The sequence below is a fragment of the Cynoglossus semilaevis genome, chromosome 16 (genome assembly GCF_000523025.1).
Source record: "Cynoglossus semilaevis isolate Cse_v1.0 chromosome 16, Cse_v1.0, whole genome shotgun sequence".
In the NCBI taxonomy this organism is placed as follows: Eukaryota; Metazoa; Chordata; class Actinopteri; order Pleuronectiformes; family Cynoglossidae; genus Cynoglossus; species Cynoglossus semilaevis.
The window spans coordinates 1,046,269-1,061,333 of record NC_024322.1 but is presented as its reverse complement, the minus strand read 5'-3'; the positions used below and the strand labels follow the sequence as shown (position 1 = coordinate 1,061,333).

Genomic DNA, 15,065 nt, shown 5'->3' with positions numbered 1-15,065 from the left:
TCAAGCCCCGGGAGAAAAAAAAAAAAAAAAAAAAGATGTTTTCAGTGAGACGCTGTATAATAATAATAATAATAAAATATTTACAACACAATCCAACAGTGAGTGAGTGGCTGTTTGTTCATTTGTACCTGAGTGTTAGTGTTGAGCTGCTGGCTCTTCCACGTTTCTTCTGCAGGACTTGGACTCCAGGTGCTGTTGGTACTCGGCTGACCGGCAGCTGTGCGGTTGTGAGGTAGAGAGTTCGGCTGCAGGTAAGGCACATTTCCGTTGCTCGCGTCGCCTCCTCCTGGTCCCTGCGTGTGATCGGTACGGTTTTCCATCTTCGCCTCTGAAGGACTGGAAGAGCAGGAGCCATTCGAGGGGCCGGCGTGGTGATGGTTAAAGGGATCCGCCGAAGGACCGTTAGGAAGACCGGGTCGAGGCTGGCCACCCGCTGCTGCCTGCCGCTTCATTGGATGTAGCCGAATTAGACACAAGCAAATGTGTATATTTGCAGAATTTGACCAACTATAACACTTTAAAAAAAAAAAAAATACCTTCTGCTGCAATGATGACATCTGTTTCTCCAGGTGTTCCAGCATTTGAATTTGTGGAGGCTTGAGGTTTGAGGGTTCATCCTTAAGTGATCCAGGAGCTGTAGGTTCAAAAACATGCGTGTGAGTGAGCTAGGCTTTTTGAGTTATTTTAAAGTACAAATGTATATATATAAATGTTTTAAAACATTTGAATCTGAAGCTTCTGTGGTGACAGATAGCAGCTGGGAACCTGGTCCTGGTTTTGCTGAGGTTGCAAGTCTGTGATGCTCTTGAGAAAACCAGAGAAACAATTTGACAGTTGACGTCAACCGAATCTTGGTTTTTTTTTTTTTTAAATCACAGTTAATATTAGGCTGATGGTACCTTGATTGGACTTGCAGTGCGTTTCCTCTTAGCAGGACTGAGCGGCCAGTCTGCGTTATTAGGGTCTGGTTCAGTCCCCTCTGCCTTACAGTCCTGATAATCAACAAGGACATAATTACAAAAAAAAAAGACGCTAATAACTTTTCACACACAGACCACTTTTGGTGACGATGAAAAATGTAGATTTTAAATGTAAATAAATTGAGATTAAAACCAAAAAACATCTGGCATCTGGCGTCACTTTTCATAACCATATATACATACACATATATATACATATACATATATATATATATACACATATATACATATACATATATATACACATACATACATATACATATATATACACATACATACACATATATACATATATACATATATACATATATATACATATATACATATATATCACCCAAATTTATTATCAAAAACAAAGAAAATAAAATTACAAATATAATGTTTTTTGTACAAAAGCACTTCAAAATTTACTTAAATGTAAATAAATTGAGATTAAAACCAAAAAACATCTGGCACAGCGTCACTTTTCATAACCATATATACATACACATATATATACATATACATATATATATACATATACATATAGATACATATATACATATACATATACATACATATACATATATACATATACATACATATACATATATATCACCCAAATTTATTATCAAAAACAAAGAAAAATAAAATTACAAATATAATGTTTTTTTGTACAAAAGCACTTCAAAATTTACTTAAATAAATAGTAAATAAATTGAGATTAAAACCAAAAAAACATCTGGCACAGCGTCACTTTTCATAACCAAAGCTTTTGGTGACCCTGAGTCTGACTCTCACCTGCTGTACCTGTGCCGGGTTCAAGATCCCCTGTCTGGACGTCAGCTCAGCAGGGATGGGGAGACTCCAGGCCTCCTCAATGCTGGGAAGCATTTTAACTTTTTTCTGCAGATTACCTGGCTGCGAGTTACACAGCTGAGCCTGAAGACATGGATTTAAAGCACAACGTCGGTCATAAAGAGATGAAAATGACAACACAAAAACCTCGTAAAAAAAAAAAAAAAAAGTGGCCAAATCTTTGGACCTGCAGGAGTTTAATGCGTTGCGTGAGTGCGATTGTGTTGAGGCAGCCCCTGCTGTGCGTGGCATTGACGTAGCACTTAATGGCATCGTGGGACTGACAGCAGGACTCGTACAGAGTGCCCAGGTCCATCCAGGCAGCAGCGTGACTGTTGTCCAGCTGAACGGCACAGATATAGGCCTGCAGTGCATCCATAGGCTGGTTCTGCTGCTGGTAGAGAACCCTGAAGTGAGAGGAGATCACAGCAGAAGAAAAGCAAGAAGGAGAGGAGGAGGAGAGAAGAGGTGAGTACAGGAGAGGAGTGGAGATGGATAGATGGAGGAGATAGAGAAAAGGACGTAGAGCAGGAGAGTGAATAGGAAAGGAGAGGAGAGGAAGGTAGAGGAGGTTCCCCCGGTGTAAAGGACCAAATTTGGAAAATGCTACTGGCCCTGTAGCTGTTTTATTCTCACAAAACGTACAATAACAACAACAGGCTTGGCTATTTGTCCTTACCCTATGGAGCACCAAGTGTCTGCACTGGCCTCTGACTTGTCAATGGATTGACGGTACGAGATGAAGGCATCCTGCACCTTCCCAATACTGGAATAGCACCTGGAAGTGGATGGGGGGGGGGGAGGAGGAAAAATAGTGAACAGTTAGCAGTTAGTTCCTGCATTTATATGATTTTATTGAAATATATATTTTTATATTTTTTCTACATGTATGTAAATTAGGTATGCACAGAAACTAAAATTCTTGGCCGAAACGGAAAATGAGGGAAACCCGGGCTGAAATATATTATTACGCCAATTATTAGTAGCATTGCATTTATGGCTACGACTGTGAACTAAAACTCAATAAAAAAAAAAAAATCAAGGCACTGCGATTGCATAAATGAATAATAAATAAATAATAAAACGAATAATTGTCAAAATAATCCATTTTCAAATGTCTAGCAGAGACAGAACAGAATAGCCAACCTATTATTATTATTATTATTTGAAGCACTTGCAGAACATATCATAGCGGGCTGTCTGGATCATTTTTCTCGTGCGTGCTGCTTTATTCCCAAATCCAAGTAATGATCTTTATAACGCGGATCAAGTACAAAAAAAAATGTTTCAAACTTTGGACTTTTGTTGTGGTATTACCTTCCAAGAAAGTACCACGACTGTCCAGAGTTTGGGTCTGCCTCTATTGACTTCTGCAGACACTGGATGGCATAGCTGTCCTTGCTGCCTTTATCTCTGAACTGCTCCACTGTGTGATGCATCCAGCCTGGACGTGGAGCAAAGAGGAATATCATTAACAGACATCTCTGACTGGAAGCATTAGAAGGAGGAAAAGCACGTGCGCGAGTCATCAATCTGAATCCAATGATGTTAAGCCAATTCAGAATCCCCAAACAAATGAGTGATGTGCAAATGGACGGCACTTAAGGAAAACAAATGGCTTTTCCAATGACGGGGACAGGAGGACAGGAAAAGGGGGAGGGTAAACACACAAACTCAAAAAAAAAAAAAAAAATGGACAGGACAAAACACTCACCAGGAATACATCATCCACTTCTCTTAACAGAAGAAAAAAATTAAAATGTGATGAAATGCAATAGTTCTCCAAAGCAACAGAGGGTATGATGAAATTACTAAATTTCATCGTGCACTAAGCTAAAATGACTCAGTCAAGATAACTAAATGTTAGGTCAATAATTAGGTCAAGTCAAAAGCGCCTCATATTTATAACCATATAACCTGTTCATAGCCTGTACATTCACTACATTATAGTCTGTATATACTTATAGTTATACAGCATATTCATAACAATATTCATGTTTATATCTCCCAACATCTCATACATTGTAATATATTTTGCTAACGGACTTCTGGATGGATGCAAACTGCAAACTTTCGTTGCTCTGTACTTGTACTTTGTTTTGCTCTCCTGATATTTTAATGGTTTAAACAAAGTAAAGTAAAGCACCTTGAGTTTGCCTTGTGTATGAAATGTTCTCTATAAATAAAATTGAATTGAACTGAATTGTGACGAAATGTGCAACGACAATGAAGTTGAATTCTATTATATTCTAGTCTAAAGATATAGAGTCAAGACCGAACGTCGAAACAAGACTTTAAAACAAGCATTATATAGCTAAAACTAAATGAAGGATAAATTAATATACATGTATACATATATATACATGTATTCATATATATACACATGTATACATATATATACATGTATACATATATATACACATGTATACATATATATACATGTATACATATATATACATGTATACATATATATACACATGTATACATATATATACATATATACATATATACATATATATACATATATACATATATATACATACATATACATATATATACATACATATACATACATATATACACATACATATATATACATACATATCGCCCAAATGTATTATCAAAAACAAAGAAAATAAAATTACAAATATAATGTTTTTTTGTACAAAAGCACTTCCAAAAAAAAACAGGAGAAACTGTTAAAGGAATGGCAAAAGTTCCACTACATGTGAGCAAAAAAAAAAAACAGCACTCACCAAGTTGTTGCAGTGTGGTGGCCTTCACATGGGCTGGAAGATTTTCCGTTTGCAGCACACTTTCGTAGGCTTCTTTAGCTGCCTTATATTTCTTCTGAATGACAGAAGAATAGACAAAAAGTGGAGGAGGAAGAGGAGGAGGAGGAAGAGGAGGAGGTTTAAAGTGGACAGGAAGGTCCGGGGTAGGTTTTTATGGCTTTATCTGCACAGACACAAAGAAACCAAAAAAAAAAAAGACCTGGAGGACACACAGACACCCACCCACCCACACACTTAAGTGCAGACACTTAACGCTGCAGAAGTGTTGAGTCTGGCCCCTGTCTACGCTGACCCCTCCCCCCCGTGTACGTCCAGTCTCGGTGTAGTGTGGCAACCTGAGCCCCAGTGTTTGCTTTAACTTGAAGACCTCGCTGACCCTCAGTCTGAGCTGCTTCAGAGACGGTTGTCTGAGTGTCTGTTGTTTGTGTCTGTGGTGTTGCAGCCCATGTGGGAGGCCTTAGAACTCTTACCAGGATTTGGTCACAGGTACATACGACTTTACCAATGTCAAGTTTGGACAATTGATTCTGACACATTAAATCAATTCATATTTGTCAATAATGTTAGCTGTTATAAATATGTCCGTAATACAAAAGGCTTCCAAACTTTGTTTTTTTTTTCATGGCAAAGTACCAGGGAATAATTTCAGAGACCAAAATGATTATTATTTACTATGTCTCCCTGGTTTTCCAACATAGTTCAAAGTCCCCAAAAATTATACATAAATAGTTCCAAATTACTAATTACTTACTTAGGTGTTCTTTGTTATCTGTTCAGGAATTTAACTTTTTTTTTTTTTTTTTTTAAAGAATTATTTGAAGTTGTTTTAATCACATAAACAACAGGATGTTTCATTTGTACAACACAATGAAGATTTTGAAAAGGATCGCCTATATTTTCTGCGGTTCCGAGAGATTAAAAGCCACCTGACGTTTTTGACATGCGACGCAGAAAACAAAACATTGTTTTTTTTTTTGTTTGTTTTTTTAGCAACCTGCACTCAGGCTCTTCCGTGAAACGTGTGTGCATGTGTGTGCGGTGTCCTAATGCATTGTGGTTGATCTCCGCGCTTTGCAGGTCCAGCTTGTTTTTTTTTTTTTATTTGACCTTATCGTAAAGGGAGCAAGCAGAAAAAAAAAAAAAAAAAAAACACCAACTGACAAGGACAACGAAATGACATGCCGTAGAAAGATTGGTTCTTACCTGGATTTCATACAAATGAGCAATGTGAAACTGAACTGTGGAGAAAAACAAAAAAAAAGTGCAGAAAGAAGAAATTAGTTTTTCCTAATAGGCATGGACAAACCCGCAAACAGATGGGAAGGGTTCGAGATCACAGTTTGTACTTGTGACATGCTTTCAGTGTTCTCTAGCCTGCTCTCTGTATCCTTGTTTCCTTGGCAACCAGAGTCTTCTGCAAGCCGCTTTCAAACCCTTATATGATTGCGTTCGGACACATACAAATGCGTGTACAAAAAAAAACTTACTTGTAGCTTTGGACAAAGTGCATGGACCGGAGTGAATCAGCGCCAGACGTAAATGCTGCAGAGATGAGAAAAGACAGATTAATTTAGAAACCGGGGCTCATTGTAATGATTATTTTGGTCACGAACACGATTGACTTGACATGAAATGCAAATGTGACGTTCGTTTTAGCGTGAAGGGCCCTGACGGGGGGGACAAGGGATTGACGCGACGATTTTTACAGGTGCAGATGAACGTTTTGCGCATGCGTTCCATGTCGGAAAGCAGGGCAGCAAGCTCACTCTCGCAAGCTGAAGCTACGTAGCAGCCCGCTGGAGGCTAACCCTAAAGCCGCAATTCATTTAACAACTGACATTTGGACAATTTGGAAACGTGGGTATTGCAGGGAAAAGGCAGAAAATATAATGATAATATAAATAAATTGTATAATTTGGAAAAGTTTTGCGGGCCGGATTAAAAAAGCTGAACGGGCTGCATACGGCCCCCGGGCCTTATGTTGCCCATGGCTGCCCTACACCCTCCATAGTGCACTATATAGAAGAAACACCATGTGTAGTGAGGGGAGTTGTGCACGATATAGGGCACTCGAAGTATCCCACAATGCACCGCGAAATCTAGTGAACATCCGATGTACAGTAGCCAAGCCATATATCCCATCATGCATTGCCTTCACGACAACACTGCCCGAGAGAAGAAGCAGAATCTGCCCGCCCGTTTTAATTGTGCGACGGTAATTGCATAGTTAAAATCAACCCATTAAAGAATGGATATTTTTCGTTGACCTACAGCTCTGCAAATATGAACTGCAAAAGACGAGACGTGAGCGAGGATGTAATCAAGGTGACCTGATGCAGCTGCTAATAATGTAGGGGAAAAAAAAACTCACTACAGAACTGAATTTGTAATGTGGGTCAGAACGTGTTCTGGAACACCCCTGAAACCACTGGGACTGTCTTTGAGAGAGAAAGAAGAGCACGAGCAGGCGGAAGCAGCCGAGAAGCGCTAGGAGCAAAGAAAGAGAAGGTGGGAAAAAAAAAAAACATGGAGGAGAAGGCAAAGGAAGAGGAGGAACAGGTCAAAAGAGAAGCCGTGTGGTGATGAACGAAGTAGCAGAGAGGAGGAGGAAAAAGGGAGGAGGTGGTAAGACGAGGAAGAAAAAGGGAGGAAATAAAAATGATAAAATGAAGAAAAAAAAAAAAAGGGAAGAAAGGCAAGGAACAAGTAGCGATCAGAAAAAGACGACCGAGGAAGAGAAGGAAGAGAAAACTGTACACAGAGTCAGTCATCCACCGTGCAGCTCTCCCCGCTTCAACAAGGCTAGAGGGAGCTAACCGCCCCGCCGACACACACACGACGATACAGCGTTTCAGAATGGGCTTTAAAAATTAAGCAGCGACCAGTACACACCTCATCATCATCATCCTCATCATCATCATCTTGCACAGACGTTTTAATGTCACAGACACACACACAGACAGCAGTGTTACCTACATCCCAGTCAAATCACACTCTTCATGTTCTCCTGCAGATTTGCCCTCTCTTTCCTTCTTTGCTAACAGCAGCGGCAGAAAACACAGGAGCATCTGCCGAGCTCTCTCTAAAACACGTCTCTCTCTCTCTCTCTCTGTGTGTGCAGCTCCCTCTCTCCGTTATCTTCCTTGCACTCTCCCCCTGCACACATGCACATGTGCGCATGAATACAAACACACGACACACACACACACACACACAACCAGGTGGCTCAACGGCTCCAAAGTCTTTTGAGAGCAGTGGCCCAAGAGATGTTTGTATATGCGGTGTCACGGATTTTTGAAAATGTCAGCGGGAAAAAAAAATAAAAATAAAAATTGGAAATTAAATTAAAATAATAGAAAGCTAACAAGTAGGCTTTTTAAATAACCCCAAACAAGGTCACCTTCAGCAACAAAAAAAAAAATTAGTGAAAAATCAGGCAAAAAAAAAAGACACTTAAGAATTAGCTTGGATGAAGCACTTGACACAGATACCAAATGAAATCTGTGTATGTGTATGGGTAGCTGACAGTGTGCCAGAACAAGGCGGGAGGGAAGGGTGAAAGTGAGACCGAATGAGGACGTGCAGCATGTGCAGCCTACTTCAGCTTTATAGTGCACCACACACACACACCGCACGCGCACACACACAAACACAAAATGATTAATAAAACGTCATCGTCTCAGACAGAAGGAGAAATCAGAGATCATAACTGAATCTGGAAAATGATCATGACAGTCATTGGGATTAGTCATTCATAGAAGCAGGCAATACAATGTCAGTATTGCAGATTTCAAAAAAGGCAATATAAAAATATAAAAAATATATATTTAAATATATAAAAATATATAAATATATAAAATATATAAATATGAATATATAAATATATATAGAATATAAATATATATAAATATATATAAATATATATACAAAATATAAAAAATATTAAAATATTTAAAAAAGATTGCAATATACTGAAAGGTTGCAGGTGCACTGCAGCAATTATTACGTATGATTTCTAAATATAGAGCAGTTTTGCTTCTGTCCATTCGACACTTAATTAAGATTTACTGTGTTAATTTCAGTGCTTTTGTTTATTACTAAGTTGTTACAGCACTGTGCAGCGTAGAAAAACATCATCTCGGGTTGGAATCTTCTCACTATTTCACATGGAAGTCTGTAAATTATATAAAAAAAAAAAAATCTCTCTAATGTTCTAGTCTTCAGTTTGCGTGACAAGTCAATCGCAAATGACACATTAACTAAGTGACAAAGGGAGCAAGAAATGGCAGAAATAAATGATTAGCTATAAAGAGTGAAATCGTGTATATATATCTATGCATTTTCTTAACAATTTCTTAAGGATTTAAAGCAAAAGAAGCCTCTAAGCAGAGAAGCCCTTTGATCAGTTTTTCCCCCGGGATTTCTGGGCAATTTCCAAGCCAGCTAAGAGGTATAACACAGCTTCGGCTGCTTCGGAGCAGAGGAGAAAGAGAGCTACTCCAAAAAAAAAAAAAACTTTCACCCTATCTATAAGAGAAAACCCAGACACCCTGAAGAGGGAACTAATTTCTGCCACTTGTCTCCATGATCACGTTCTTTCGGTCACAACCCAAAGTTCATGACCAAAAATAAGGGTTGAAAAAAAAAAAAAAAAAAAAAAAAGGGTCGAACAGTAAAAAAGAGAGAACTTTGCCTTTCAGCTCAGCTTCTTCTTCATTACAACAGATCAATGCAGAAGGCCGCGTCACTGCAGATGCTGGGACAATCCACTTCTCTAACTCCTACCCCATTCTTCCCTCAGCTATACACATTTGGGCAAGATATCTTCCCTGACCTATAGAGGGCACCTTTGTCCAGCTGAAGACCATGGGCCCTGAATTTTTAGGTGCTGATTCTAAGGCCGCACTTGTATTAGGGCCAGTTGTTCAGTACTGTGATAAATACACCTTTAAACACCTCGGCAATCTCAGCTCCAGACAGCCACCCCAATAACGGAGGAAGGGACCTAGAATTGCCTCTCTTGGGACGAGGTTGAAGCGCTAACATTTTGATAGCAATTGTGCTGAAATGATCCAAAATTGCTATGTTTTTCCCCTTCCAGATTTGCTGCGTGTTTCCCCTCCAGATTTACCTTCAAGCTCGACTCGTAGTCTGTGTTTACTTTAAAGATGAGCCCCAGCCTCAGGTGAATTTCTTTGGCTTTTGAGAAGCCAGGGTCGATGTAAAGCACCTCCTGGAAGGCCTTGGCTGCCCTATAAAACAGACACAAAAATATATGCATCATTACATTCATACTTTTACTGTACATTGTAGTGTTCTTGTTTTCTTGTACTTTCTCTATGTATATTAGTACAGAGCAAGAACTGTTCAGTAAGTAAAAAAGAAACAAATAACCTAGGACATTAATAAGTTCTTAATAAATACCTTTCTTTTTTTGTACACATACAAAAACAGGCATCTAGATTTTCCCGTGACATGAGGAAACCTTGACAATTCCGTGACTGGAGTTGATACCCTGGAGTGTTTTGCACTACTAATGAAACAACATTGTTTGACCACGAGATGCCGCCATTGCCATAAAAAAACAACAACAACCCATGGCCATTCGTTTGTTTTCTATGAAAAGGCAGGAAGGGATAATCAGGTCCTCTGTGGAATTGGTAATGCTAATAAAAATGTATTTGTATTTCATACAACATGGCCAAAGAGAAGATGCCGTGAAGAACAATTTTCTATTTCAGTTTAGTAGAGCAGTTTAAGCAGAAGCACTTTTATTCGTAAATGTTTTTTGTTTTTTTTGGCATAATGTTTTAGTTGGAAATGGTCAATTTTATTTTTATTCTTATACATAATTGTGTTTCAAATAAAGACAAGCATTTCTTTACACCTTTTTCTTGTTATTTACATTATGTGAAAGTTATGGCGAGAGTTAAAAAGGTGACCACCATGATGTTAAAGTCGACAATGAAAAATTAAAAAAAATAAATTTCTTAAAAGGATATTGTTTTTAATATCCTCGGATTTACTACGTACTTACCACTGAAAAGCATTGTAATGAAAGTAAACCATGCCCAAGCCATATAAAAACGCAGCATTCTGGGAGGAAAAAAAAGAAAAAAAGATTATCAATATAAATCTAAACAAGTACATATTAACAGTCACTTGATGATATCAGTAAACTTGACAGATGAAAATATGCATTTTTGCCAATACTTTATTTTCATAAGCATAGACCAGGTAGCTCTTCTTGCTTTTGATAGGAATACACAGATATTATTTAAATTATATTCCTTATTTAGAATAAATGGTAAATTGTAAAAAAAAAAAAAAAAAAAAACATTTTTAATTAAATGTGCAGTACTTGCCACTTGGAACATCAAATAAAATAAACAGGAATCAAACTTCTTTGAAAACACGAACTAATGCTCAATACACCAGCTGAAGCACAGAAAACATAAGTACCGTAGTTTCCAGGACTATATGTCACTCCAGAGTTTAAGTCACAATAGCCAAAAAAAAATGTATAGTGAAGGAGAAAAAAAAAACACTCACTCCAGGGTACAAGTCTAGTAGCTGTCAGTGTGAACGTTACAAACTTTTTAAATACTGGTAAACACTGGTAAATACTGGTAAACGAGCCGAGAGTGCCCTCTAGCGGCTGTCAGTGTGAAAATAACAATCATGAAATTATATATTTTAATCTATAAGTCCCACCTGGGGACAGGTTTCAGGTTCACAAATGTAACATCGTATTGGAATTTTCATATTTTCCTTCAATTATTGCAATGATGTTTTCTTTTTCAGTACAACAACACAACACAACAACTTTCACTTTAGTTTTTGCATCCTCTGAGGCAACCTAGCAGTATAAGGATGGGCTGGAGTGATCAGTGGATAGTTGTTTTAATCTCTGCAAAAAAAAAAATTCTGATTTGTGTAAAAATATTTGGCCGAGCAGTTTAAAAAAAATTCCTAGCGGAAACAGAGTCACTTATGTGGTGTTTTTAACTCACCTTCCAGTGGTCAGGCTCCAGACTGAAGTACTTCTGGTACGCAGATAATGCTTTAAAAAGTACACACAAAAAAAAGTCTTAGTAAAGATAATAAAGGCACGATGCATATCAATTAGGAATGAATAATATGAGATATGATGAATATCATTGGCAAATAACACATACATTTTTAATATTCAGATCAAGCAAATCAACTGTGACTAGACCAGGATTTGAGAGTCTAGTTGAAACCTGACTTACAATATAAGGTAACATCAAGGAATTATTTTTCTGATATTGCTATTGCAAAACTGTATGTAACTAAATGAATTAATTTGTTATTTATTTAAAGACTTTTCACAAACGTTGTATTCATTGTGCATGGTAAGTTTCAGATTTATTCAATTGAAAATCGTAAACGTGAAACTATGCATTTTCCCCGCGTACCACTAGAGAGCGCTCGCGTACCACCATACACAGTTTGACAACCACTGGTTTAGTGTATGGTGTTTTTTTATGGGGAGTTTTCCACATATTAGACAGGTAAATAAACATTTTATTTTTTGATACTTTAAATATAGAAATATCTAGTCATGAGTGCTCTACTTGTCACAAGTATTAAGAAAGTTTTTTGGGTTTTTTTGTTGTTATTTTTTGCTTTATTACTACACAAATGCATTTAAAGTTTTATCTTGGGGTAGCATTACCAAATCTGGCTGCAGTTGGAAAAGGTTCTTGGGAGAATGCTGTCTTACCTTTATGATAGTCCTTTAGTAGGAGGTGAAAGTGAGCCAGCTGACAGAAAACATCAGGCTCCACTTTGCCCTCAGCTTTAAGGATGAGAGCTTCGTAGCAGTTAACAGCCTGTGGTTAAAAAAAAAAAAAAAATAAAGCAAATGAAGCGGTAATGGCACTAATTAGATGCCCAATATTTTTCTCATTAATTAGATTGAGGGTAATAAAATAAACAAACTGCAAAAGCATTACCCTTTGAAAAGACATTTCGGACAGTCATCCTCTCATGCCATGTTCCACATAGCTTGCAGACAAACTCACAAAATGCACAAAAGTAGTACAGTACTCCCGAGCTTGTATTATTGTTGTTTAAAGCAGGGAGGTATTAGCCTGGTTCCCGTTCAGGCTGTAGTTTCAGTTTCAACTGAGCAAAACTGGACGCCAAATTGCAGTATGCATTATCCCATGTGACTTTCTTTAAATAAAATAAAATAAAATAAAAAAAAAAAAAAAGGTCAAAAGAATTTTTGAGGCTGACTGTGTCATATATTATTCTAAGGTCAGAACAACCAGACTCATTCTCATCATTAATTATTTATGAAATGTTCTTTTGTGAATATTTTGTGCATACTTCAGCGCCACCATGATTGTAATGAAAGAATAAAAATTCAACTCTGGCCCTAAATATGTAGTGAAAAATATCTTCCTTCCTTCCTTCTGTCTGCTTTGATTATAAATGTGCTGAACAGTCCCAGTAGATCACTACATTCTTAAACACTCAGCCTGTCTGGCACCAAGCACCACGCCCATTCAAAGTCACTTAAATCACGTTATTTCTGGTTCTCCTGTGCGATGTGAACTTCAGAGGCTTTTCTTCACCATGTCCATAAATCTGGACACAGCAGAGCTGCTGACATGCTGCAGGGTGATTTGATATTTTGTTGACTAATAGAAAAACAGGTGAACAACAGCCGTAGATGGAAACTCAGACTCAGTGGTTTGTGCTGCCACTGTCATGCCTACTAATGTACCCTAAATTATCTATACTTTATCAAGTGCTGAAAAAAATTCTCTGAACAACCAGGAAGGGATTCTTCTCCAATAACTACGTGGACATGCAACAATGCCAATGCCCATGACACTTTCTCAAAGACTATTGTAGTAGTTATTAAATTCCTGGTCTAATTCGTACCCATTTGCACTTATCCCTGAAATTGAACCACCCATGGCTATTGGTAGTAGTTTCTGTGATGGAAGCACACATAGCTCCCAGTAGTTGCCTGTTACTGATAATTTTTTCTGGGATTTAGGCAGGACAATGGCACCTGGTCCTCCAGACTGTCATAAGTAACTCATACTTGCCCCAATAATTTAGTAAGTGCTTGGAACCAATCACTTGCAAGAGATATATATATTTAATTATAACGACTGTGAACGATATAATCGGACATGTACGCATTATAAAGTCCTACAAATATATATGAATGCATTCTCAATACAAGCATCTTTGTTGTTATTTATTGTAACTTATTTTTATTATTATTCTCTATTTATTTTTATTCTCTTTGAACTTTTGTTAATGTCAATTCCCGATATTAGTGTCAGCAGAAGTTAGTGGGGTGGTGCGTTCACGGTCACTGCAGCCGCTCCATCTTTACAGTCAACCTAACGTGAGGTTTGTTTCACTTGTATACAAAGTAATAAAAAACAGCAGACTAGTCTTTCACCTTTAACAGCAAGGCCTTCGTTCTGGCGCCATCTTCTTGAAGCCTGTGAAATCCAAATAGTGAACTGCAAATAGAGGACACAACACAGGCGGTTCCGTGTTAGTGAAGCAGGAGGATGGGAGTCAGCCGTCGCTATTTTGTTTTTAAGTGCGTCAGACTACATTAAAATCAGACACTGTCGAAAACAGACGGAGTGTAGGATCCAATGGTTCGTCTAACCTGTCCACGCCGACCAGTTGTTCCCTCTCCAGCGACGTTAGCTTCGGAAAGTCCTCCTCAGTTTCAGTAGCTTTAGCCGACGCCATTTTCCTCTCGTCATTAGCAGCGGCTGTAGCACCGGGGCTCTGGGCAGTTGCAGAAGCGGTCGCGACGGCGGGCGATTTCATGGAGGAGACGTGAAGACAGCAGAGAAGGAACTCCGACAAACACGCTGCGAGAAACAGAAGTGTCGCGCAACTCCAGGACTAAAACGGGGTGTTGCGGCGCACTACTTTAGCCAAATTTTGAAGGAAATTATTCCTTCAAATTGCCGTTTGCAAGCTTCATTGTACAGAAACAAGCGGGTCCAGAGCCAGTGTTTGCATGGAGCTGATATGGGGGTGTTATTTTTGCTTAAAGGAGTGAGCCGGGTTTTTTTAACATAACAAAAGTTCAGCAGAACCTGCGGCTCAAAGTTGTTGAAATAGTGTATCACACTGAAGCGAACACACGCCGCCACCGTGGACACGCCTCTTGTTGCTAGTCCACTAATGATGTGCGCCGCTCCACAGTCACGTGAGCATCAGTGCTTGACGGGTTGCGCACAAGCGGACGAACACACGCAAACACAATTCACCGCCCTATACTTTAAGCCCTATACCATCGCAGAGATGGGTTTCTCATTCAGTAGTGTAATTACGTAAATATTTGCAGCGTTGCAGAATGCACAGTAGAGATTGATAGATAGAGCTCAGAATTAATAATAAAATTAGGAGCTTCTAAATATTTACAATCATAGAG

The 15,065-nt window shown here is 38.4% G+C and overlaps 1 protein-coding gene across 1 annotated transcript in view; it reads right to left on the bottom strand.

Moving 5' to 3' along the window:
• kdm6a (lysine (K)-specific demethylase 6A) overlaps positions 1–15,016 on the bottom strand; it is a 23,560-nt gene extending 8,544 nt beyond the window's left edge. The window contains exons 1-17 of the mRNA XM_025063707.1: positions 14,286–15,016; positions 14,067–14,130; positions 12,360–12,468; positions 11,626–11,675; positions 10,650–10,708; positions 9,744–9,864; positions 6,100–6,154; positions 5,816–5,850; positions 4,574–4,667; positions 3,135–3,261; positions 2,497–2,595; positions 2,005–2,224; positions 1,761–1,901; positions 900–992; positions 730–804; positions 537–634; positions 129–446 (exon numbers count right to left, since the gene is read on the bottom strand). Of these exons, the coding sequence (XP_024919475.1) occupies positions 129–446; positions 537–634; positions 730–804; positions 900–992; positions 1,761–1,901; positions 2,005–2,224; positions 2,497–2,595; positions 3,135–3,261; positions 4,574–4,667; positions 5,816–5,850; positions 6,100–6,154; positions 9,744–9,864; positions 10,650–10,708; positions 11,626–11,675; positions 12,360–12,468; positions 14,067–14,130; positions 14,286–14,452 (1,925 nt within the window). The 5' untranslated portion in view covers positions 14,453–15,016. The remainder of the gene's footprint in view (positions 1–128; positions 447–536; positions 635–729; positions 805–899; positions 993–1,760; positions 1,902–2,004; positions 2,225–2,496; positions 2,596–3,134; positions 3,262–4,573; positions 4,668–5,815; positions 5,851–6,099; positions 6,155–9,743; positions 9,865–10,649; positions 10,709–11,625; positions 11,676–12,359; positions 12,469–14,066; positions 14,131–14,285) is intronic.
• Positions 15,017–15,065: the final 49 nt, after the last annotated feature.